General features: G+C 39.2%; 14 protein-coding genes across 14 annotated transcripts; 8 read left to right on the forward strand and 6 right to left on the reverse strand.

The window, feature by feature from the left end:
* Positions 1-141: 141 nt before the first annotated feature.
* On the reverse strand, positions 142-1,005 carry ASK1 (Ask1p; the record flags this gene model as incomplete). The annotated part of the gene is made up of 1 exon (XM_033911683.1): positions 142-1,005. One exon carries the CDS (start codon positions 1,003-1,005, stop codon positions 142-144), a length of 864 nt encoding a protein of 287 aa, XP_033767574.1.
* Positions 1,006-1,762: 757 nt separating this feature from the next.
* On the forward strand, positions 1,763-2,824 carry SFK1 (Sfk1p; the record flags this gene model as incomplete). The annotated part of the gene is made up of 1 exon (XM_033911684.1): positions 1,763-2,824. One exon carries the CDS (start codon positions 1,763-1,765, stop codon positions 2,822-2,824), a length of 1,062 nt encoding a protein of 353 aa, XP_033767575.1.
* A 477-nt stretch (positions 2,825-3,301) lies between these two features.
* On the reverse strand, positions 3,302-6,067 carry LPX2 (Lpx2p; the record flags this gene model as incomplete). Its single annotated transcript, XM_033911685.1, has 1 exon — positions 3,302-6,067. The coding sequence occupies one exon, from the start codon at positions 6,065-6,067 to the stop codon at positions 3,302-3,304; it is 2,766 nt and encodes a 921-aa protein (XP_033767576.1).
* A 528-nt stretch (positions 6,068-6,595) lies between these two features.
* CSE4 (centromeric DNA-binding histone H3-like protein CSE4) lies at positions 6,596-7,285 on the reverse strand (the record flags this gene model as incomplete). The annotated part of the gene is made up of 1 exon (XM_033911686.1): positions 6,596-7,285. One exon carries the CDS (start codon positions 7,283-7,285, stop codon positions 6,596-6,598), a length of 690 nt encoding a protein of 229 aa, XP_033767577.1.
* Positions 7,286-7,740: 455 nt separating this feature from the next.
* Positions 7,741-9,663, reverse strand: ELM1 (serine/threonine protein kinase ELM1; the record flags this gene model as incomplete). Its single annotated transcript, XM_033911687.1, has 1 exon — positions 7,741-9,663. The coding sequence occupies one exon, from the start codon at positions 9,661-9,663 to the stop codon at positions 7,741-7,743; it is 1,923 nt and encodes a 640-aa protein (XP_033767578.1).
* A 327-nt stretch (positions 9,664-9,990) lies between these two features.
* Positions 9,991-11,541, forward strand: ANR2 (Anr2p; the record flags this gene model as incomplete). The annotated part of the gene is made up of 1 exon (XM_033911688.1): positions 9,991-11,541. One exon carries the CDS (start codon positions 9,991-9,993, stop codon positions 11,539-11,541), a length of 1,551 nt encoding a protein of 516 aa, XP_033767579.1.
* A 248-nt stretch (positions 11,542-11,789) lies between these two features.
* Positions 11,790-13,139, reverse strand: DCW1 (putative mannan endo-1,6-alpha-mannosidase; the record flags this gene model as incomplete). Its single annotated transcript, XM_033911689.1, has 1 exon — positions 11,790-13,139. The coding sequence occupies one exon, from the start codon at positions 13,137-13,139 to the stop codon at positions 11,790-11,792; it is 1,350 nt and encodes a 449-aa protein (XP_033767580.1).
* An 873-nt stretch (positions 13,140-14,012) lies between these two features.
* Positions 14,013-15,599, forward strand: PRI2 (DNA primase subunit PRI2; the record flags this gene model as incomplete). The annotated part of the gene is made up of 1 exon (XM_033911690.1): positions 14,013-15,599. One exon carries the CDS (start codon positions 14,013-14,015, stop codon positions 15,597-15,599), a length of 1,587 nt encoding a protein of 528 aa, XP_033767581.1.
* Positions 15,600-16,859: 1,260 nt separating this feature from the next.
* MMO1 (Mmo1p) lies at positions 16,860-17,217 on the forward strand (the record flags this gene model as incomplete). The annotated part of the gene is made up of 2 exons (XM_033911691.1): positions 16,860-16,949; positions 16,975-17,217. The coding sequence occupies 2 exons, from the start codon at positions 16,860-16,862 to the stop codon at positions 17,215-17,217; spliced, it is 333 nt and encodes a 110-aa protein (XP_033767582.1).
* A 70-nt stretch (positions 17,218-17,287) lies between these two features.
* On the forward strand, positions 17,288-18,388 carry PHD1 (Phd1p; the record flags this gene model as incomplete). The annotated part of the gene is made up of 1 exon (XM_033911692.1): positions 17,288-18,388. One exon carries the CDS (start codon positions 17,288-17,290, stop codon positions 18,386-18,388), a length of 1,101 nt encoding a protein of 366 aa, XP_033767583.1.
* A 609-nt stretch (positions 18,389-18,997) lies between these two features.
* SPC42 (Spc42p) lies at positions 18,998-20,089 on the forward strand (the record flags this gene model as incomplete). Its single annotated transcript, XM_033911693.1, has 1 exon — positions 18,998-20,089. One exon carries the CDS (start codon positions 18,998-19,000, stop codon positions 20,087-20,089), a length of 1,092 nt encoding a protein of 363 aa, XP_033767584.1.
* A 571-nt stretch (positions 20,090-20,660) lies between these two features.
* VPS24 (ESCRT-III subunit protein VPS24) lies at positions 20,661-21,335 on the forward strand (the record flags this gene model as incomplete). The annotated part of the gene is made up of 1 exon (XM_033911694.1): positions 20,661-21,335. One exon carries the CDS (start codon positions 20,661-20,663, stop codon positions 21,333-21,335), a length of 675 nt encoding a protein of 224 aa, XP_033767585.1.
* Positions 21,336-21,571: 236 nt separating this feature from the next.
* On the reverse strand, positions 21,572-22,342 carry NFU1 (Nfu1p; the record flags this gene model as incomplete). Its single annotated transcript, XM_033911695.1, has 1 exon — positions 21,572-22,342. The coding sequence occupies one exon, from the start codon at positions 22,340-22,342 to the stop codon at positions 21,572-21,574; it is 771 nt and encodes a 256-aa protein (XP_033767586.1).
* An 804-nt stretch (positions 22,343-23,146) lies between these two features.
* PTM1 (Ptm1p) lies at positions 23,147-24,718 on the forward strand (the record flags this gene model as incomplete). The annotated part of the gene is made up of 1 exon (XM_033911696.1): positions 23,147-24,718. One exon carries the CDS (start codon positions 23,147-23,149, stop codon positions 24,716-24,718), a length of 1,572 nt encoding a protein of 523 aa, XP_033767587.1.
* Positions 24,719-25,271: the final 553 nt, after the last annotated feature.

The raw sequence follows: 25,271 nt of genomic DNA on the forward strand, positions 1-25,271 counted from the left end.
CGCACTTACAGTAAATTTCTAAATGCAAATACTCTAAATACTCTGGGTACAGCTCTCCCTATATTGAAGAAAAAAATGCCCTTCCTGTTACCCTACTTTCTCAATTTATTCATTAGCAAACACTGTGTGTACCTATTTATTCTATCTATTCGTAGAAAAATGAATGATGGTTCCAGGCTTTGGTACTTCTTTCGTACTCTCTTCTTCATCGGGGCCTTCGTTGTCTTTGTCCGCTTGTCCCTGCTTTAAAGGCGAACTCTCTATATTGTTGCTGTTCTCATCGTCGTCATCGCCGCCGTTGTTAGTGTGTTCCTCATGAGCCAATTGCTTCCGCATTTTATTGGGCACAATCGGAGACGGTACCATACTAGAGCTGGACCCGTACTGCTGCTGCAAAAGTAGCGAGATCTTTCTTTTGCGACTTTGTCTCTGTATTGTACTTTCGTCCTGCTCATTATCAGCGTCATCATGACCCTCGCCCGTAAGGTCTCTTTGGTCCCTTGAAGGCAGTACATCTGTGCCAGTATCTTCGTCGCTAGAGTCTGGAAGTTTCAATATCTGTCCCGTGGATGTTATATTTGCTGTGTGGAAATCGTCCGTACTGTCGTTAGTAAACACAGAATGTGCGTTCCGGTTGAAGCCTACGGCTGAATTCAGCTCATCAGAACCATTGCACGTCTGAGACTCCCTACTCACATCTTCAGCGGAGGTAGAGAGTATACCCGCATTATTGTTCAAAATAACGCCTTTTACTGGGGCGTTTTTCACTGGTGCAGCTGCATTGGCCTGCAAATTCACCAACCCAGTCTCTTGGAACATAGTCCCCAGCCATTCGGTGCTATCCATGATCCGCTCACATATTTCTGAATATGTGGCGACGTGTGGGATGATGTCCTGGGTGATCTTATGAAAGCAGAAACTTAAATTAGAGTCTATCTTTTGCAGGTTCACCGTGATCTCTTGATCCAGTTTTTCCAATGTTTCTTCTTTGCTTACAGAACCCATTTCTATGTCAACGCACCCTTGCGTTGCTCTTTCCTAATAACTACCAACCTGCCTCTATTTCCACGCCCAAATTGTAGATTATCTATTTTGTTGATGGCTCAACTCACCAAAACAAACCAAAAAAACGGAAAAGAACGGAAACGGGCGGAAAAAAACGGAAAATAAAATAAGAAAAACCCGCTCTTCTGTTACCCGCGCGGCACTACCGCATATAACCGGAGTAGTTACTAATCAAGTAAGGGCCTCCGTTCCCCTATGACGCACCGGACATATCGCATTGGCACAATAATAGCCTAAGTGAGGGTATACATGGCTCAAGATAATCAACAAAGACCAACACTACAATCCTGCCAGCCATATCGAACTCCGACCATCTTCCACGGCTGCTCAAAACGAAGATCTCTTGCCCCTCTGCGGCGTAAGGGCTCTCTTCAATTGTAGGATCCGCGGCAGTAAACTAAATGGATGAAAAAAAAAAACTGGAAAAATAGCAACTTTTTTCAGCCTGGAAGATTTGTCATCTAAGCGAAGGAGAATGAAACCGGAATTTTTCACTCCTTCTTAGGGGCATTCAGTTTATAAATATAGTTATTCCCTGAAGTTGAGATTTACTGACTTAACATTTGAACAACTAAAAACCTAAATAATAAGACACAATTTTTTTGCGGGATTTTTTTTTCTTTTAGATACTTTTGACGTTCATAGTAAAAAGTTCTGCTACATAGTAAAAACACATAGAAGATACAAGCAATACAACATGCTTCAATTTAAAAGTCCAGGCAACTGGCTGTTCATAGTACCTTGGATTGCCTTCATCCCATGGTATGGTATGCTGATAGCTATGCTCATTTGCTGGGCTAGTCAAGGCCATCCCATATATTGGTTCATGCATACGGAGCAATTCCCTGTTTACATTTCAGATATAGGTGCCACTAACTTAAGACCACTATTCATATCGTGCGCCGGCTGGCAGGGTCTAGGATATGTAATCACTGTTGCGCTTGAATTTTTTCAAAGATCCGGCTACCTTCCTTTCCAGTTGAAGAAGAAAGACCCCTCTATCTCTGATTCGACCTCCTATGCTGAAAAATTGCGCAGCGGTAAATACTTAATGCCTCCATACTACACAAAGGATGAACGGAATCTAATTTTTGCCGCTTTTGTTCTCGGCGGCATTGGTGAACTAGGCCTTTTATTCTGTTCCATCTTCTCAACCGCTCGATACCATCACGTCCACATTGCTATGGTCTCTGTTTTCGTCGTGTTCATGTTCCTGTCCACTTGCTGCTTGATCGCGGAGTATTTTCTCATGGGAAGACACTATGCCTCAATTCACCCCCTAGCCAGCCCTCACTTCAATCCTCAATCCTCTGAAAAAAGCTTCAATCAAGGTTATAATACCGTGGATGAGCTACCTTGGTATAAATGGGAAGGCCACATATGGAACAAATTTACCATCAGTGCGACTCTAAAAGTTATATGGTTAACCCTAGCCGTTGTTTGGGCCATTTGTTTCGGTGCTATCAATGATGGTTCCAAGAGTGCTTGTTTCGAATGGTTGCTGGCATTTTGGTTTGGTATCCTATTTATGATCCTTTCTGCCGATTTTTATTTAGGTGGAAGGTACAGAGAATCTCGCTATTTCAACCACGTGGAATCATTTTCCGGTTATTACAAGTATGACAAGGCGCTAGGCCTCTACCATAGTGAAGAAGTTTTGCCCTCGGACGATAACGCCGGCGTAATTACCACAGAAACAGCATCTTCAAATAATCACAATAACGCCTCTTCCAATGAAACCTTTCAAGTAGTAGTATGATCTCATATACACTAGACTTGATTAAAGAATACCCTTCAACCTGCAAGATATATTCGTCTTTTTCTTTTCCAAGCATACTTTAATAAAACTTGCAAGGACATCATCATTTTCTCTCATTATTTTTTTTTCCCTCTGTTACTAATATAATTGATATCTAATTCTATGCTTCTCAGTCTGTATAATAGTTTTCCTTTTGTTGAAGAGTTTTTTCTGGCTGCCTTTTTTTTTTTAACATATTTCTCACCGACCCATAACAGTTGCCTATTACGTTAAAGACTAAAATTAATAAATGCAATACTATTTAGCGAATATATTTTGAGTTGCTGGTTTTATTTGGCTCTTGATATACTTAGAATAAATAGATATTAAACAAAAAATTAAAGAAAAAAGGGACTAGAAAAATATAACAAAGAAACCAACATTAAGGTATCTTAGGGCGAGTAGCCGCACCGGCTAATGGCGAAGATTGATACAGCATCAGATAACCTCTTTGAAAAAACTTTCTTTAGGAGAGGTACTGGAATCATTAGAATCACGAACTCTTATGTCTGATTCATCTTGATCATCCTGATCATCAGTAACTTCATTACTATAATCGTTTTCTATTGAACCTTGGGAAAAGCCACTGAAGGATCTACGGCCTTTGTCGCTAGTATGGGCAAAATCATGCTCCTTTTTTGACCCCATTGGGTTCACCACAGAATCATTCTTCATTGTTCCAGACTCCGTCTTAGATAGCCCTTGTTTATTAGCATTCTTACTTAATAAAAATTGCTCTATCGTTATGGAGCCTCCAGTATCTGCCACTGGCCTTGAAGATTTATTCTTGTCGTTCAAGATGGAATCTTCAGCGATGTCATCTGCTGCTTGGTGTACTTTATGTGGCCCCACATCATTGCCATGTAACTCTGTCTTCTTATTGGAGGTTGGAGTTTCAGGCCTATCGTCCAAGACACCACTAACACCAGTGACTGACCTGGCACTAGCAGAACTATCAACGTCCTTTCCCGTATTATACGTAGAGAGAAACCGGCTTTTAATAGCATCTTTTGGAGACGCACTCTCTCCTATGTGAGCCGTTTTTTCATTAGTAGCAGCTGCATTCACGATAACATCTCGAGAAACGTTAGAATCATTTGTCAACCCTTCACTGTCCTTTCTAGGTCTTGAAGCTGTTTCCCTCTCCTTTTTGAGCTTCCTTTCATACTCCCGCAATTTAATATTCCTGATAATTGCCATTTCATCTATTTGCAATTCTCTTAACATACATTCTTCTGTAGCTAATTCGGCTTCTTCTTTTGCCTTTTCTGCAGAAATAACCAGAGGGTCATTGACGGTAGCATCCAGAAGGTGCCTCTCACTACGAATTTGCTGGCCCCGTTCCGCTGCTAAAACTCCATCTGCATCAACCCTTGCGTTAAAATCATGAATTGCAGTTTTGTGCTTAGTAATTGAAGCGTTAAGTCTTTTAATTTCTACCTGTAGCTTGCTATGCTCATCCATAAGTTCGTCATACCCTTTTTCGGAATTCCTCAAATTGCTAAAGTGCGATCTGACAGCTTGATCATGTTCAATGTTGGAATTTTTGAGGTCCCTTTCACATGCGTCATTCCAATCTTTCAGTTCATCATTCTCCCCTAACAAGTTCTTGGACAACGTTTCCTGCAATTCGTTCCTTAGATGTTCGTGATTCTTTTTGGCATTTTCAAGTTCCCTCTCCTTCTGCTGTACTTTAATATTCATATTTTGTACCAACAAATCATAGCTTTGCCCCCCTTCAGCCTTTTTAGCTACTTTTTCACGTTGCTGCTTTGATTCCATCGCCAACAATAATTGCTTGTCATTTTGCTCTTTCACACGTTCCATAAAATTCCAATTCTCATACTCCTGATCAAGAACTCTTGACCTTCTTTCAATATCCTTATCAACATCACGTTGTTTACTAGCTCGTTCATCAATTTCGTTTACCACTGGTGATATTAACTTTCTGGCCACAACATTAACTTCTTCCGGAGTTATCCACAAGCCACCACCCAAATATATTTTCTTCTTTTGTTCCTGGTTAACAGAATAGTGCTCTAAAGCTATTTTGACAGCAAGCTTATTATAAGCTTGGTTACCGAACAGAATCATATAAGTATCTCGTGCGTCAATATCCTGCAATTTCCTATTCGCAAGCTTTTGAGCTTCATGTAGCACCATCGGAGATGACACCTGCTGTATATACACATTTCTTTGTGCCTCTTTTGCAGCAAAATCCGGGTCTTCCAATGTCTTTGGATCAAGATCTTTTACTGCATCGGCGGCACTCTTTGCATACACATATTGTCGGTCATTTAGTCTTTGTCTTTCGTTGCCAGTGTGAGAGTTTAAGAATTGCTCAGCGGAACGTTCAAGCTTCTCCAAAGTTCCTTTCTTGAAAACCTCTTTATTAGCTTTTGATACGCCGCTCTCGTTACCACTCTGCAATCCGTTTTTAAAGTTTACCTTTTGAGGATACAACCTATCATTGACTCTACTGATTGCTCTTCTTTCAGCTCCATCCAGTACTTTAGATAAGTCCAAGGATTTGAAACGTGCAGAGTGCTGTGGATTAACAACGTTTGCATCAAACTCATCACCAAGAGGAGCACCGGAAGGCCTTTTTTTTTTCAAACTAGAACGATCGGAAGCCTCATTTATAGAATTAACTGATGAAGAACTGGAGGCCAATGCTTTTTGTGCAGCTAATCTTGTTAGAAAATCTCGCTTTCCCTTGAGACCCAAATTGACCGTCACTGGGACGTCTTCAGGAGGGGTCAATGGAATCTTCGAAAAGGTTTCTTTGAAAGCCTCATTCCGCGCCTTTTGTTCGATTGCTGTTTCTACAGTGTCATTAGGTTGGCCTTTGGTTCTCTTATTGGCTAAACGGGCTGCTAGATCAGCTGATTCACTACCCGAGTCACCTAAACCGAGTGTCCTGTAATTAGCCGGAGTATTCAAAATGCCATACTTCTGTTTCGCATGGAATATGGCTTCTTTACTCAAAGGTTGTCCACTGTGCTGATAAGTAGAATATATACTCTTCAGTTTGCGGACGTCATCTGAAATTGAGCGAGGCGTTTCCGGGGCAACGCCATGCATTTCAGAAGAGTGCAGCGGCCCTTGCAAAGTGGATACTCTAACCGTCTCTCTTTCAGTAATTTGTTCTGAGGTCTGGACAGATTCCACATCGGCGGTTTGAAAAGGAGATATTAGTGACATTACAATATTTTGCACTACTTACTTAAGCTTTATCGTCAATCACACTTAAAACTGCGGATTAATTTATGTGATCGGTTTTATTTAGAGGTTGCAGAAAAACATGGAGCTTTCTATGACGGTTTTCATCTGTTAAATAGCATTGTTTACTCCATACTTTTCATCATGTATACCCTGTAGAAGTATCCCTTAATCAATCTGAAAAAGAAATAACCTCTACCCTTAACCTTTGATCTGGAGCCTCATCGCGAAATATAGGGGACTGCCAAAACGTCTTACGAAGTCCAAGTGAAGGTAAAAAAAAAAAACCGCCGACAGCAAAGAGTATGTGTCGAACCGAAAGAAATAAAATTACGATTTATACTAACCTTATTTAAAACATTTAAAGCACCTCAACTCAATATGAATCCCGAAAAAGGGAACAATCGGCTCTAGCCCTAAAAAACCACTATAGCACTCACGTTGAGCACGCAAATCATGCCTCCTCAAAAGGGCGCTCCATAACCTTAAAAAACTGGTGCATAAACATCGCTAAATGAACTGTCCCCTGATTCTTCTTGCTAGTTGCATATCTTTCTTCATTATAGTTATTCTTTTCGCATGCAACGCCAAGAGGTTGGTATGTTCCAGTAACCCTACTAAGTATGCTTCACTTGCCTCCTGCAGCGCCATAATCGCCATTGACTGCCAACGTAAATCTTGATCTTTGGTTGTAAACTCATCTGTAACCTCTTTCACTAGCCTTGCAAATGGAATTTTGGAAATTAATAAATCTGTAGAACGTTGATATTTTCGAATTTCGTACAGAGCTAATTCACTAGGACTATATCTCTTTTCGACACGCTTCAAGCCCTGCTTTCTTTGCTTTTCCCTTCTTTTCTGCCTAACGTATCTGTCTAAAGCATACGAATGAGTTCGGGCGGATATTGGTGCCTTGGTTTTCATTCCAGCTTCTTCTTCATTCTCTGTTTCAGTTTCCAGATTACCTGCTTGGTCTTCGTAGTCTGTTTCAAAATCTAGGTCATTTTTTGAGCTCTCATAACGCCTTCTTTCTTCTCTTCTGGGTAGTAAGTTCTTTCTTGCTCTCGTCCTTTGCAGTAACGATAACGCACGATCGTTAATAGACTGCTGGTCTCCTGCAAGCCTGTTGACATTACTGAGTGATCTTCCACTCGAATCACTTTGAATAGCAGAACTAGCCCATTGCTGTTTACTTGACATGATTTTATTACTAGTTCTCCTTCTATATCCAGTCTTTTTTTGGTTTTTATAAAGCAATGCTCACTGTTACCAACTTTAATTTTTAACAGATGTTTCTCAAACTTTATTGAAGTGGTTTTGTTTTTGTTTTTCTTTTCGATTTACTTCCGCGCTTCCGCGATTTCGCGACACGGTGATATCGAGATATACTCCTTCAATGTTCTCGCAATGGAGGACCATTAAACTCCATATTAATAACTGTCGATATCAGCCTCAATTGTCAATCCTTCGTTATTGTGAATGTTATCTTTAATATTATTACTACAAATGCAAACTTCGGTAATTTGCCGTTTCTATATATATATATATATATATATTTCCCATGTTTAGGTGAATCATTTTGAAACAGTGTTTTCACGTCAGCAATACCAGTTATCAGCCAATCCGATTCATCAGACGTCACCCTATAATCTCATCTATATTTGGCCATTATCTGCAAAGTTTAGGTACGTTCTTACATCTTCTACTGTCTCTCGAGTACCACTATCAGCGGAATTTATGTATGCTTTGAAGTTGAGGATATTACCTGAATGAGCGAGCCTTCTGGACCCAGCATTATTGACTGCACTCTTTCCGCCAGTCCTATCCGTTAATGGGGAGCTCAGTTTGTCCTGCGAGGAATTGGTACTGCCTTTGTTCCGGTTTTCTTTAGGGGAACTCTTTAGTCTTATCATGGCTTTGATAGGCGTTGGGATTTTCAATGACGAATGAGAAGATGACTCGCTTCTCTCAGTTTTCATCTCAGCATTTTGCTTCTCATTTTTCACAGTCAAATTAGGCAAGCTTTCATTTGACCTACAGAAGGTATCTAAAAAGTCTGTAACCTGGACCGCTTCCTCCCCTAACGACGAACAATAATCACTCGAGTCAGGAGAAGATCTAAGTACTGTAGTGGAAAAACGTTCTTTATCTGGTTCCTCGTCAATATATATCGAAGGTGTTGCTTTACTATTTGTAGATACGAGTGTCTTGTCTTTCACTTTTTCTGAGACCTTTTTCTTGCCTTTTTTAGTCAGTAATCTATCAAAAAATCTTCTTACAGGACCTTCGTTTCGTACCGGTTTCACATTGGAGGATGGAATCTGATTACGATTCCTAGAGTATTCGGGCTGGTCCAACGATAAAACTTTTATTAAATCCTGAATACCTATACGTGAGGTAACGTCTTTCTCCAATAGCCGTTTGATGACCAAGTCATTTAAAATGTTACCATTTATTTTGGAACTCAATGATACTTCCATAATTTTGTGATAAGTTTCAAATTCATTTTCTCCAGAAAACGGTAGCTCGTTGTACAATAAGCAATATAGCGTCACTCCCAGTGACCAAATATCCAACTTATAGCCATCCGTCACAAAATCTCTCTTGGAATTGCCCAAATGACATAGCTCTGGCGCAATGAATGCCGGGGTACCAACAATTTTGTTTAACTCTCTTCGGAAACAATCTTCGAAATTAGCATCGTTGAAAGGTAATGATTGTGGAGTGAAAATACAACTTCCAAAGTCAGAAAGTTTCGCAACTTGTTCATTTTCATCTAATAAAATATTGGATGGTTTGATATCACGATGAATACAGCCTTGAGAAAACAAGTATTGCAATCCTTTTGTCATATCCTCCAGGATTTTTTTGGCAAATTCAGAAACACTACAATTTGAAGTTATGATTTTTTTCCATTGCGGCAAAACATCTTCACTATGATCACGCCTCCACTGCAATTCTCCAAGAGTACACCACTTGGTGACTATCCAAATCGATTCGCTGAAAGGAGAATCCAAGCATTCGATTAGTTGCACAATATGAGCATTATCTCGAAGTCTTGAAGCCACATAGATTTCCCACCTACATTTTTCAATATTCATGAGTCTCATCGCCTCATTACCACTCATATTTGCCGTTATTTTTCCTTTACTCTTCCAAAGCTGGATCTGCCTCATCACTTGATTTACTGAATATTGCTGGGCATTCCAAGGCTTCTTCGGAATAATCTTGACAGCGACCACCTCACCTGAAGTAGAACTATACGCCTTTCGTACATAGCCAAACTGTCCACTTCCTGCAGAGGCTCCCAGGGTATATTGGTTTATAGTTTTTTTATTTTGATCACTAGCAGTTATTTTTTTTACAAATGGTCGAATTTCATCTAGGATTGTGTCCATGTTTTCCCCTATAATTGTACTATAGGTGAGTTTCTGTTGAGAAAGCGAAGAACCGAATGAAGATGTCTGGCTTGTGGGCGTTATCGGGGGGCTATCCGAATCATCCTCTCTCATGTACGATTTCTGGGATAATGGTGCCCATTCCGGAATTAATGTCGGTATGAGCTGTCGAGGTGACATTTTCGTAGTAACCAATTGTCGTTAACCTGGCGTCCAAAAAAAATAATATCTACGTGAGTAAGTTTGTAACACTTAGAGAACTTTCATTGGGTGTTTTAAACCCATATTGATCTATAGGATTAGAAATTGTTGCATTGTTTATTTGTTGCTATCTCATCATGTCACTATTACTACGTGTAAAGTGATATATGAACATGCTATACTAATTTGGCTAAACCTCTCTGTTGAACAGCATCATTTAATGATCTTCTTCTAGTTTAATAATTAGTCCATTTTGTACAACTTGATGCTCTTTCGAAAAGGCTTAAGTGAGTTGCTCGAAGCACCATGAATTCTGAAGATGAAGAACCGACTATAAAACCAAAAGTGTTTAATATATCTAAACTTTTAAACTCAAATCGTGAAAAACCAGGAATTGCTTGCATATTCTTAAGTCAATTTGACATGAAAAAGGGAAATATCATAATATGGTCTAAAAGCGTTAATGATGCGGCATTCGACTTGAGCAATATTGAATTCAAGTCGTTACCAGCCGGTATTCACGAGCAAACTGACGATGTTGTCAATTTTGTAGTTCCCAAAGCATTGGATGCCAGTCATACTGGCAAGAGGACAACTTATGATTACGGTATTGCCTATTTCAAACAAAATTCTTTCGATATTATTGAGAATGATAAACAGGTTGATAGGAGTAAAGTTCAAATGTTTTCTCTTGGTGTAATTATCGATGTCCAAGATGTCTCATCAGATAGTAAAAAGCAATTTTATAACGAAATATACCATGCGTACGGTGCCAACAGATATGCAAGTTATCTAAAAGAGTTACTCAGTCAATGGATAAGGCAGCATGATCTTGATAAATTTGATATCTTTGAAAGATTTTTTGAGGAGAATAATCAAGGGCGCATGGCTGAAAATTCAGTTGAAGTCTTCGAACATTTAACTAAAGAAAGAAGGCACTTGGTTGAGTATTTGCCGTATTGGACGAGAAAGTTAGGCCCTCTAATATTTCCACTTTGGAAAGCAAGTCTCTTTCAGTCGAGGATATTAATACTAGTTCCTCAAGGAGAATCGTTCGAATTATGCAATTCGTTAGCCTATTGCGTCTTCTTAATATCAATGCTTCCAAAAACCTTAATAGGCAACCATGTAAGTGATGAATACATTAAGCCCCTTTTCACGGTATCAACATCAGATATACCTTTTTTAGAGTCATTTCAAAAAGGAAACGGTTATGTGGCTACCACCAGCGAGGAGATTTTGTTGTATAAGCCTGAAATTTATGACATAGTACTCAAACTTACTTCGAATTCAATTATGGAAGAATCTCTAGAAAAAGAGGTGGAAATCATCACCGCATCTGGTGAACAAAACAAAGCAACCCCTCTTGACTTAGAAACGTATGAAAATTTTATACTTGGGGTGTTACAAGAAGATGCTTCAACAAATACGAAAAGTAGACTCCATGGGGTGACAGAACCTATATCATGGCTACAGTATTTAATCGATGGATTTTTTCTTCTAACTACAGCAGGCTATCTGGTGGCGCCCTATCACCTTGCAAAGAATTTCAGAATTCCGAAGCATGTTTCTGGCCCAGAAGCCCACGATTCGGAGATACAGATCGCTGAAAACTTAGTTCGCTATTTTCACCTCAGAACATCAAATTTGTACAACATTCTGAAGGATGTTATTCAAAAAAGTGAAAATATTGATTCAGAACAACCGATTACTATTGCAGCTTCATTTTTAACCGAGTTAAATTTAGATTGCTTTAGCAAACAAGATCATCAATTCGTCAAGGATATCACCCGTAAATGGTTCCAAAGAAGCATCGATATTAGTAATATACCAGAATGTTTGGGGAACCTCTGTTAAGCACTAAAAACGACCTAGATGATACAGAAGAGATAATATAAAGACGAAAGAATAATATATATGTCTTTGTAACTGTATTTTATATACGTGTATATGGTCAATTTTAATCGAGTTCGTTAGTAGAATACATTCGCGACTCTGCTGTTTGTCAAATTCTTTGCAAATATTGGAATGTAAGTAAAGCATATATGGACGGATTTTTTTTTCTTTTTCGTTTACGGAGAAGTTAAGCTTTCATCAACTTTGCATCAAAAGACCAACCATAGAGCACATGCGACAATTGAAATACCAATGACAGCAGTAATGATACCTGCACCTGCCTTTGAACCCTTCGTAATATTCAAGGGTGCCAAATTTGTAGGTTGTGCTTGAGTACCGGCTGCCCCATCACCAACGGATGAACCACCATTCTCTGCAGTGTATGGAGCGGGTTTATCTAAGGCCCTCGTGTTGACCATAACCTCTAAAGCGGACATTTGTTCACCTAGACCGTACATGCCATCCCATGTACCATTGAACCAGTTTAATCCACATGTATGACCATCGGTACCCCCAGAACATGATTTAGCGGCTGCAATTGCAGATGTATTCAACCAAGACATGATTTGGTTCCTAGTTTCTGGCACCAGCTGTGCAGTGACACCTAAGAAACGAGTAAAATAAGCTTTGAAGGAACGTTGGTCTGTATTACAAGAATTTGGACCTTGACAAGCAGCTTCATACACTATACCGTCGTGGAAAAACACTTGGGAAGCATTCAAAAACTCCTTCGTTCTTGTGTGCCAGAGGTCTGATCCTGTAAAGTTGTAAAGGTAGGCAGAACCAGCCAATAGCAAACCTTGATTATATGACCATTGGTATGAGGTTACTTTGGTGCAATTGTCATCAATACTGACACCATCGTAAACGTATTTATAGGTACCATTAGAAATTAAATTTACACCAACCATCCACTCATAAACCTTTTCGGCCCAGTCAACATATGTTTGGTTACCTGTATATCTTGCCAGTCTTGCAGCTATGTGGAATAAGGCACCGTTAGAAACCGTGTTCTTGTAATCATAACCAGAGTTCCACACAAAAATTTGCCATCTCAGACCACCGCCACAGGAATCGGCATCCCAACGCAAAGCCATTGTATTGAAAACAGCTTGCGCTAAATATAGCCATTGAGGATCATCCGCAGGAGGATTAGTAAAGTTCCTCTCCGCGGCAGTCATAGCAGCAATACCCCAAAAGGCTTGATCATCATTACCTTCAGTGGTAGATTGATTTAGTGGAATATAGTCATTATCATCACCGGCTTGATGTATCATAGCAGCTATAATCTCATCATTATATGTGTCGTTATCCATGAAAAACCAGTAATCCAGCATACAGCCCCAGGCACCACCGGCTTCCCACCAATAATATGGATCTGAAAACATACCGATTGTCTTACCATACTGATTACCTGTGTAATAGTCCATTAAACCATAAGCGATCAGTGATGTAGCATTTTGTAAAGATTCGTAGTTGTCCAGATCCAATTCGACGGCATTTGTAAATCTTGTTGCGAAGAGAACGCTCAGTAACCCTATCACTTTATTCACTAACATAGTATGTGTTTTAATTTTTCAGAACAGACTAAAAAGAAGAAAGACTATAAAAAAGAAAGTGGTGGGTGTTTATTGTATTCGCTATAATATGTTTCTGAAAAGATTTCCTTAGCGTATTGACCCCTTCGAATTTGTAATTTAAGCCGCTCTTTACCAAAGTTCCTCTCGTTTCGCACGCCTGCTGAGTTGATTAGAGAATGTGAATATCAAATCGGTAAAAGTGAACAAATAGAGATGGGCCTATTATTCAAATAGTACCTGCGATCATCAGGAAATCCGAGCTTTATTTCCATCTGCCAGTTTTCTTTCTGGATGTACGAAAATAAATCGCGCCTCGAACGGGCACGAAACCGGGTGACGGGACAAACTGCTACGAATACAGTACGATATATATATATATATATATATATATACGAAAGCACCTGTAGTATAATCCGCATACGATACAATCTTTCAAGCGAAAATTGAGTTCTCTGAGCCCAACAGTTATAAGCTGGGAGCATGTGTACTTACGAAACAGAACGCTTCACGTCACTTAAGACCATAGAGGCACGGCATAATACTTTTTTTACTTCTATACTCAAACACCAGAACACTGGCGTTCTGAGGTGATAGTGTTAGGCTTTCTTGTGTTCCAATATTGTTTTACATGTCTGCTCACTTTCTTTGCTTTTCTTGCCTATTTATATTTAACCTCACTTAAAATTACGCGTCGCGGGGAAATCGCGTAAATTTGATATCAGTATCTTAAGATTTTTAAGAAGTAAATTTTTCATTCTCTACACTTTATTCATTTGTGCCCCCTGGATAGTACAGGTAACTGCTCAAGTAGAACAACCATTGACGGTTAGCAAAAGGCAATAAAGAGAAGAAATGTTTAGGCAGTCAAAAAGAAGAATTGCCTCAAGAAAAAATTTTGGTTCATACGATGATATCGCCAAGAGCGAATTAGATGTAGGCAATACAAATGCAGCTAATCAAGTAATCTTAAGTTCGACTTCATCGGAAGAAGAGAAAAAACTTTACGCCAAGCTGTACGAGTCTAAGTTATCATTTTACGATTTAGCGCCACATGGAGAAATAACACTAGAACAATTTGAGATCTGGGCAATCGATCGTCTTAAAATTCTGCTGGAGATCGAATCTTGCCTTTCAAGAAACAAATCCATCAAAGAAATTGAGACTATAATCAAGCCGCAGTTCCAAAAACTACTGCCTTTCAACACAGAGAGTTTAGAAGACAGGAAAAAGGATTACTACTCTCATTTCATTTTAAGATTATGCTTTTGTCGTTCAAAAGAACTGCGGGAAAAGTTTGTCAGGGCTGAAACTTTCTTGTTCAAGATTAGATTTAATATGCTGACCTCCAACGACCAAACAAAATTTGTTCAGTCATTGAATCTACCTCTACTTCAGTTCATCTCAAATGAAGAAAAAGCGGAACTGTCCCACCAGTTGTATCAAACAATTTCAGCGTCTCTACAATTCCAATTGAATTTAAACGAGGAACATCAAAGAAAACAGTATTTCCAACAGGAAAAGTTCATAAAATTACCATTTGAAAATGTGATAGAACTGGTAGGAAACCGTTTAGTGTTTTTAAAGGATGGGTATGCTTATTTACCCCAATTTCAACAATTGAATTTACTTTCCAATGAGTTTGCCAGCAAATTGAACCAGGAGTTACTAAAAACGTACCAATACTTACCAAGGCTGAATGAAGATGACAGGTTGCTACCAATTCTAAACCATCTCTCATCAGGGTACACTATTGCAGACTTCAACCAGCAAAAGGCAAACCAATTCGGTGAGAACGTGGATGATGAAATCAATGCGCAAAGTGTCTGGTCCGAAGAGATTAGCTCGAATTATCCGCTATGTATCAAAAACTTGATGGAAGGTCTTAAAAAGAACCATCATTTGAGGTATTATGGAAGGCAACAACTGAGTCTGTTTTTGAAAGGTATCGGGTTGAGCGCTGATGAAGCGTTGAAATTTTGGTCTGAGGCATTTACAAGAAACGGGAACATGACGATGGAGAAGTTCAATAAAGAATACCGTTACAGCTTCAGGCATAATTACGGTCTTGAAGGTAATAGAATCAACTACAAACCATGGGACTGTCATACTATTCTTTCCAAGCCCAGACCTGGGCGCGGAGATTATCATGGGTGCCCCTTCCGTGATTGGAGTCACGAGAGACTATCTGCGGAATTGCGTTCCATGAAGTTGACCCAAGCGCAAATCATCAGCGTTCTTGATTCCTGCCAGAAAGGTGAATACACAATTGCTTGTACTAAAGTATTTGAAATGACACACAACTCTGCATCAGCGGATTTAGAAATTGGGGAGCAAACGCATATTGCGCATCCTAACTTATACTTCGAAAGGTCAAGGCAACTGCAAAAGAAACAGCAGCAGCTGGAAAAGGAAAAACTTCCTAATAATGGCAATCATTAGTGTAGAAGAGAAGAGGGAAAAGGGAAGATATAACTAAAAAGGATTAATAGAATACGTATTTTAGTTTAATGTAAGTACGATCCAAAAAAAATTGAAAAAAGGAAAAAAGAGAAACGATAACCACTGCACCAGACATTACTAGTGACCGCATTGCTCCAAAAACAGCCAAGATGTGTATATTATCCGATTTTTTTTTCATACTTTAATAGCTGGCCAGATAAACCTTATAATTTCGTGGCTGCAAGCCATCGCGCTTTTCCTCCGTGACAGGCAACACAGGGCAACTAACCACTTGTGCTTTGTGCCTGCACATTTCATTAAAATTTACTACTTTCTTCCATTACAAGCGGGGCCACCTTCTGTTCAAACCTGCAATATGTTGCAGGGCTTATCCACGGCCATTTACTAGGGCAGAATTTACTGCAGTAGAAGAACTACCTTTTCCAGCATACCCTTCACCACCAAAAAAATGCAGGTGCTGCGTTTTCTAGACACGTGGCTGGCCTGCAAACGCATAGGAGGGACGGTCTCTCACCGATTTGGTAATGCCGTGATGCAACCTCGAGGACCGGTTTTTTTTTTTTGCAAGAGCGGAAGTAAAAAACCGGGAAGATCTAATATTTCCTTATGCAGGTATTCTGTGACTAAAAAGTATAGAAGGCTATTTTGCACCGCTCTTTGATTAGACTTCGTGCGATATTATTGATGGATATCGCCTTTTATCTTTCCGTGGCTTAAAACGGCACCCCTTCGTCTAAGATAAACGCGGTCGGCTCCTTCGAAGACGGAAAAAAGCAGCCACAATAACGTTACATGCAAAATCAGCCCACGCGAAGTTAGATAATGTGTAGACGGATTTGCACGATGCGATGATAACTATTAGGGACAGTGCTTGCACCTACCCACAAGTTGCCGTAGAGCTTACAAATTGTAAAGACTAATCCCAATCGCACGCCCACCCCTCACGGGAATAAGTTAGAATGTTGCGGAATCAATGATAACTTCATATTAGGTAAACGGAAGAATGCAACCGAACGCTGAGGTCTACGGGCTTTTTGCTGCGAGACCAATTTTCTTCTTTTGTCTTTTTTTTTCGACATTCAGTTTTCATGCAAACGGACGTTATTCTTGGCAGGCCATTATGTAAGAGTGTGGAAACACAATTCTTGCACACACGATGTTTTCTTAACTGTTCCTGTTTCATGTTGTGGAAACGCCTGTGGCCCAAGCAGCGTAGGCGTAGGCAAAATCAAGCTTAGAATGGGTTACGTAATTATGACGCTTTCGAACGCGAGGATCTCAGAAAGGAGAACTGGAATTATATATATATATGGATGCATCTCTCTGCATGTAAATTTTCTTTTCTATCGTACAGATTCCACTTTTTTTCCTCTTTCGTTTGCTAAATAAGGCGGCCATACTCACTCATAACCCCTCCCTATTTTTCCTTTTTTTGTTTTTATATAGGAAGAACTCTACAGCTCGAACAATACATCAAATCAATCAAGCAGTCGCTCCTGTTCTATTGTGTGTTCCTCACCGCCTCTACATACCTCCCCTCAGTTCCCAGCCTATAACTTTGTGGTTCTCTTCTTCTTTTTCAACTTCTTCTTCTTGACATTATACTTTAATAAAACCATTGCTTCTTTTTCTTTGCTGGAATTCATCATTCATCAAGCTGAAAAAATATGTACCATGTTCCTGAAATGAGGCTACATTACCCCCTGGTGAACACTCAATCCAACGCCGCAATAACACCTACCAGAAATTACGACAACACTCTTCCTTCATTTAACGAGCTATCACACCATAGCACGATTAATCTTCCATTCGTTCAGCGTGAAACTCCAAACGCATATTCAAATGTTGCCCAATTAGCTACGTCGCCAACCCAGGCGAAATCAGGGTATTACTGTCGCTATTATGCTGTGCCTTTTCCCGCCTACCCACAACAACCACAATCTCCATATCAGCAAGCTGTACTTCCTTATGCAACCATTCCTAACAGCAACTTCCAGCCATCTTCTTTCCCCATGATGGCAGTGATGTCTCCAGAAGTTCAATTTGATGGAACATTTTTGAATTCCTTGCCTGCCCACACAGAGTTGCCTCCAATTATTCAAAACACTAATGATGCTAATGGCGCACGTCAAAATAACCCTAAGTCAATGGCAACGGCGGCAGTGACAGTGACAGCAACAGCAAGAACACCTGGAGTCAGTTCCACTTCAGTCATTAAACCACGCGTTATAACCACGATGTGGGAAGACGAAAATACTATCTGCTACCAAGTAGAGGCGAACGGTATATCAGTCGTGCGCAGGGCTGACAACAACATGATTAACGGCACCAAGTTGTTGAACGTCACGAAGATGACAAGGGGAAGAAGGGATGGAATATTAAGATCCGAGAAGATTAGAGAAGTCGTGAAGATTGGCTCCATGCACCTCAAGGGTGTTTGGATTCCTTTCGAGAGGGCATATATCCTGGCTCAACGTGAACAGATTCTGGATCATCTATATCCACTTTTCGTTAAAGATATAGAATCCATTGTTGATGCCAGCAAACCCGCCGGCAAGGGGTCTTTAACCCCCAAATCTAGTCCTGGTCCTATCAAGCAAGAGCCATCTGACAATAAGCACGAACTTGCTCCCGAAATTAAACCAAAGAGTATTGACGCCTTAGCTAATGGAACATCTACTCAGGGTGCAGGCGAACCACCCCACTTGAAAATTAACCATATCGATACTGAGGCCCAAACAAGTAGAGCAAAAAATGAACTATCATAAGCAGATAACATAATCCGTTAACTCTTTGGTCTATGAACAAGAATCAAGGTTTCAAAAGGTTGATAGAATTTGTACAATCAGTTACTGCCGAACTTCTGCAACTACTCAATATAAACATAAATAACGGACATAAAAAAAATTTGTAACATTATAAATCATAAAATCATACTTATAGCTATTTCCGCCTTTTGACCTGTGAAACTCGTTATGGTCTTTTTACCACAGCGATTGGGCCAATCTTAATGTGCCTAGTTCTTATATGTTGTACGCCATACCTGTATTTTAACGCTGCTATTGTGGAAAGAGCGTCACTTTTTCGCGGGAAAAAGTAATATGATGCCTTTTTGAAACATATTATTATTTGATTTTTAATGGCATTACGCGTCGTGGTTGGTGAACCTGGTACAAAATAAATGGAAAAATACTTGCTAAAAAAAATCCAATAAATTAAGGAAGACATAATACAAAAAGCAGCGTTAGCTCCTGGTTACACAAAAGCGGTTTCGAACACAATCAGAAGAAAAGAATAGGGACTTTTTACAGCGCCAAAAAAAAAAAAAGAAAGGAACAGGAAACGAAAGTTTTATAATAGACTTTTTTTTAAAAAGCATGAACGGATCTCCCACTCCTAAGCGATATTCATCCAAATCTTCAAGGCTTTACGACGATTACTATAACATTCCGTATCAATATTCCAATCCAACTCCAATGAATAGAGACTACAATGACGTAGGGTCACGTATCAATACGGATAAATTGGTGCCAGAGGAATACAAACGGAATACAGAATTTATTAACAAAGCTGTCCAACAAAACAAAGAACTGAACTTTAAACTGAGAGAAAAGCAGAACGAAATATTCGAACTCAAGAAGATAGCCGAAACTCTGCGCTCAAAGCTCGAAAAATATGTTGATATTACCAAAAAGCTTGAAGATCAAAATCTCAATCTACAGATAAAGGTAAGCGATCTAGAAAAAAAGCTATCTGATGCTAACTCTACTATTAAAGAGATGAACTACTCCAAGGTCAAGGATCCCATGGTTGATGAGAACTTTGTCTCCGAAAATTACGATAAGATAAATGTACCAAAGAACAGAGCTCCGGATGCCACAATTAATCCTCGCTCAACCAACAAAGCCTCTAATACTTCGGACCAAGATAGCAGACTTAAAGCCATCGAAAAAACACTTTCCGTTCTCACAAATTATGTCATGAGGACGGAAGATGGTAATAACGATAGAATATCACCCTTACCTTCCCCTTTAAATACAATATCGCCAATAAATAATCGTCTGAATTTCCAAGAACCAAACAGATACAACCCAACCCTTAAAGTAAATCCGTCCGATGACGATATCATGATGTATGAAAGTGCAGAGTTGAAGCGTGTCGAAGAGCAAATAGAAGAGCTAAAGAGAAAAATACTTGTTAGAAAAAAACATGACTTGAGAAAATTGTCTCTAAATAACCAACTTCAAGAGCTGCAAAGCATGATGGATGGCGACGACAATATAAAACTTGACAGTGTTCCAAAGCATAACCATGCTACGCATCGTCATCCTTCCCAATCCAGTCGCGATTACTCTCCATCTTCGGATGCTTGCTTGGAATGTTCTAATGATTTATACGAGAAGAATAGAGTCAAACAGGAAAATAATATGTCAGAAACATTCGCAACTCCCACTCCCAATAACCGATGATGATTTAAAAGCGGACGAGGTGTATGGCACATTTTTAATGTATTATGTGTAATGATGGGGGAAAGTTCAAGCACAAAAATACAAAGCCTTTATTTTTCCTTTTCATTGTTTTTTTCCATCAGAAGTTGGAAACGTAAATGCCTTTTATAGTAAGTAGTTTCTCATTATAGGATATATAATCAGAGAATTTGTAATTGTTACTTTTCTTTTAGTCTTCAATAACATTCAGAAATCTTAAATAACCTATTCCCATGCTACGAATACATGCATAAGTAGGATTAATGTTGGCGAAGCATCTTGAATAGCTAAAGAGATAGATGGCTAAATGTTCATGGCACCTTAGCGCATATCGTTTTGGACGATAGATGTATTAATAGTTATGTTCTAATGGGATGGCGTAAACGCATGATAATGAAGTTGAAATAAAAATAGGCTATACTAACAACTTTCCATCAAAGTGGTCTTTATTCTAAAGTAGATATATCTGACAATAGGTTTTACCGGTGCATTTCTTTATCAACTTCCAGTAGTTTGCGAAGCAGTTTTCTGGGAAATACAAAGTCTACTATTAATGGATTATATAAAGAAGGCCATTTGGGGGCCAGACCCTAAGGAACAGCAGAGGAGGATCAAGTCAGTGCTGAGAAAAAATGGTCGAAATATAGACAAATCGTTGCGGGAACTCACAGTTTTGCAGAATAAAACTCAGCAACTTATCAAGAAATCTGCGAAAAAGAACGATGTTAGGACAGTTCGGTTATATGCTAAAGAACTGTACCAAATCAATAAGCAATATAATAGAATGTACACTTCCAGAGCACAATTGGATTCTGTTCGAATGAAAATAGATGAAGCAATCAGAATGAACGCCTTGTCAAATCAAATGGCCGACAGTGCGGGTTTAATGAGGGAAGTGAATTCATTAGTTAGACTACCCCAGTTGAGAAATACGATGATTGAATTAGAGAAGGAACTTATGAAATCTGGAATTATAAGTGAAATGGTGGATGATACCATGGAGAGTGTTGGGGATGTAGGGGAGGAGATGGACGAAGCTGTTGACGAAGAAGTTAATAAGATTGTTGAACAATACACGAACGAGAAATTCAAGAACGTCGATCAAGTGCCAACCGTAGAATTAGCAACCGATAAAGAAGAGCAAGAAATTCCGGATGAAAAAGTTGATGAGGAAGCAGATAGGATGGTAAATGAAATGCGTGAAAGGCTCAAAGCCTTGCAAAACTAGAGTGTTACTGTGCCTGTACAAAAAAAATAAATAAATAATTGAATAAATAATGGTACGAATAACACAGTAAAAAAGACACCCCATGTTTAATGTACTGAAAAGTTATATGTTATATCTTTCTTTCATGATGACATTTAAAATAGGTACGGACTATCGAGAAGTAATAATGGAAGTGAAGACAGAATATACAGACTTTTTTTTGTCTCCTCTTGTATTTTTTTGAAGGACAGAACATTTTAGTTGTTTTGGCTTGCATTCTTACTCGATTCCAGCTTTTTTTCAAGCTTATCGAATTCCTTTAATGCTATTTCCTGTTCAGGATCCATGATCTGAATCACTTCTTTTACTTCATCCACATAGTGCTTCAACATGGACTCAATACCGTACTTCAAAGTTACTTCACTGGAGGAGCATGAAGTACATGCACCTTGTAATCTTAAATACACGGTCCCTGTCTTTGGATCCCACCCACGATAGTCGATATCACCGCCATCCTCCAAGATGGCCGGCCTTATTCTTGTATCTATTAGCTCTTCAATCAACTCGCTGACTTCTTCATCTTCTTCGGTAAGCTCAAATTTGGGCATATTTATCTTGTAGCCACCCTCTCCTTCTTCTTCTTGGACAGCATGGAATTCTTTAGATATTACATCATCACCACAAGCAAGCTGCTTGGTTAACAAATCCACAATTTCAGGCTTAATACTGTTCCAATGGACCATTCTATCTTTATTAATCGTGAGAAAATCATCACCTATCATTAAAGACTCCACTCCTGGACACTGCAAGAAAATTTGCTGTGCCAACTTGGAATGGTTGATGAGGTTTTCATCAGTGTTTTTAATAACAATACTCTTGGAGCCACGCGTCTGTAGCATCTCGCCATCTGTGGAAAGGAATTTTAAGGCATTTTCATTTGGAGTCGTTAAAGTCTTGATATGGATTAATCTCTGAGAATTCAACCAAAAACACTGAGATCTCCCTAATTTAGTAATTGATTTGAACATTGTTAGTCAGTTTTGCGCTTCTTTTGCTGAGCTTATGCTGATCTATTGCTTTTTTACCCTGGAATAATCCGCCATATACGCTTCTCTTTATAGTGGTTAATAATCGATGTTGTAAATAGATCGCCGAAATTCGGAAAACTTAAATGCCTTATCACTTCATACGTTGAAAGGATATACCAAAAATCACTAGGGCTCCACTAAGTGCTTCTTTGGATTCGTTGGGATGCCTGCTTTGACGCTCTCAACTAACACAAGCCCACTCTTACCATGTGACTATACCCAAAAATCACTGTTCTACGCTCAAGAGAACGTAGACGCCACAATTTTTGTGTTTTAAAAGCACAGTTGTGCAGTTTATACGCAATGATAATTCCCTTCTATGGTCTATCGTGCGCCTTATACATTGCAGCATCAAAAGTGTCGAATATTGTTCTAGAACTGCTTCCAAGTCCCCATGTATACCTCTTTTCAGCTAAAGCGTGGTTACTTCTTCTCTTGCTCACTTGTTTTGCCCGATTTAGATATTGCACCCGTGCACGTCACACATAAGCCTAGTCTTTTAAATAGTGTGTGGAAAAACGAAGATGAAGAAAAAGATAGAGCAAGATATAGGAGTAGGAGAGGAATAGGGATAGTCGAAAAAAAGGTTAACCTCAATCTAATAGTCAAAAGGATCAAGTATTTCGTTCAGATTTTGCAGGTTAAAAATTGAAAGTAGAAAATATCTCTGTAATTTTAAGGAACAGTTTGTGAAAGGCTTACTAGCAGTAAATTTACAAAAAAACTAAAAAGTGTACAGGTACAATGAGAGTATGTCAGTTTTGCCGACCTTTCCAATTGCTCACTTGCTTCTTATGTTACCTCCTAGTGTTTGTGAGAGCTAACAAGGAGAAGATAAATCAAAATGATTATCAAGTGTGCGCCGGTATGTATTCCAAAGAAGATTGGAAGGGCAAAAAAGACCCGTTTATATCATTCAATCTTAAGAAAATAAGTGGAATGAGTGATGATTCTGATCCAGGCATAGTCGTTGCAATCTATGATTTCCAAGACTTTGAGCACTTAGGTGTAGAATTGCCCGATGGAGAAATGTATTATATTTGTGATGATTATGCAATCGACATCGGGATTTGTGAAGAAGAAAATCGTGATGAATTCATTATTCAGGATGTTGTTTATGATCCATATACTTCCACAAATAGATCTTTAGCTAATCCAATTATGACGTTTCCTCAAAGTGAAGTAGGTCTGCATGACACTAGATACCCAATAAAAGAAACCGGGTTCTATTGTGTTACTGCTTTCAGGTCTTCGACATCTACCAAATTCAATGCTGTGGTGAATTTTAGGAATGCGTATGGTCATCTTGCGGGTACTGAGATCAATAAACTGCCACTTTATGGTCTTTTGGCTGTTGCATACGTAGTGGCGATGGCGTTATATTCCTTCGCTTTCTGGAAGCACAAGCATGAATTGCTACCATTACAAAAGTATTTGCTGGCCTTCTTCGTATTTTTAACCGCTGAAACCATATTCGTATGGGCATACTATGATTTAAAAAATGAAAAAGGTAATACTGCGGGAATTAAAGTTTATATGGTGTTCCTATCGATATTAACGGCTGGTAAAGTTACATTTTCATTTTTCCTATTGTTAATTATTGCTTTGGGCTACGGTATCGTGTACCCTAAGTTGAATAAGACGTTGATGAGGCGTTGCCAAATGTATGCTGCGTTAACATATGCAATTTGCATTGGATTTTTGATTCAAAGTTATTTGACCGACATGCAGGCACCATCTCCACTAATCCTGATCACCCTGATTCCTATGGCACTTGCATTAATCGTATTTTACTACATGATTATTAGATCCATGACGAAAACAGTTATCTATTTGAAAGAGCAAAGGCAGATTGTAAAATTAAACATGTACAAGAAGCTACTATACATCATTTATGCCTCCTTTTTAAGTGTTCTTGCTGGTAGTATAGTTTCGTCATTTATCTATGTTGGCATGAACACCATTGAAATGATTGAGAAGAACTGGAGATCGAGGTTTTTCGTTACTGATTTCTGGCCTACATTGGTGTATTTCATTGTTTTTGTTACCATTGCCTTCTTATGGAGGCCAACGGATACTTCATACATGCTAGCCGCATCCCAGCAACTGCCTACAGACCCGGAAAATGTCGCAGACTTCGACTTGGGCGATCTGCAATCCTTCGACGATCAAGATGACGCAAGTATCATCACTGGTGAACGTGCCATAGACGAGGACGACCTGAATTTGAATTTTACCGATGAAGAAGAAGGCCATGATAATGTAAATAACCACGGCCACAACCATGAGCCGGTACCTTCCTCCCCAACAAAATAACGCTACCTCCAGGCAGATTTGATTAAGTGATGAGGTAAAAAGAATTTTATCTTCGAAAGCAGTTGCGAAAATGTTTACAAGAGAAAAAAGAAAGTATGTACCATATATATTTTTGGTGAATGCAGATGTGAACATGAATATGAATATAAATAAATAAATGCGTTGCACGTCTCTCTTCGTTTAACTTGCGCCTGCTTTTACCTGTTTATAACTGTAATCACTCAAGCTATACCACACTCTAGACCTAACTTTCTGTTTTACATCTCTTTTAGCCGTTCGCTGAGAATTTGAGAATTTTTTTTCGGTGATAGGATGAACCACATAAAAGCGAAACAAGCGAAAAGTTTCTATTCATGGACTATAAAACGGGAGAGAAATTTGACCTTTCGATTTAACGTGTTCGCATGCTCATGAGAAGAATGAGAAGAATGCAGGACCAGGCCAGAAGCGGGGAATCCCTTTTGTTCAAGGATGAACAAGGAAGCCAAATGACATAAGGTTGTGCGTTGCACCAATGCTGTCCTTATTAATTTTCCCTGGCTTTTTCGGTCCT

This window comes from Saccharomyces paradoxus, chromosome XI, assembly GCF_002079055.1.
Source record: "Saccharomyces paradoxus chromosome XI, complete sequence".
In the NCBI taxonomy this organism is placed as follows: domain Eukaryota; kingdom Fungi; phylum Ascomycota; class Saccharomycetes; order Saccharomycetales; family Saccharomycetaceae; genus Saccharomyces; species Saccharomyces paradoxus.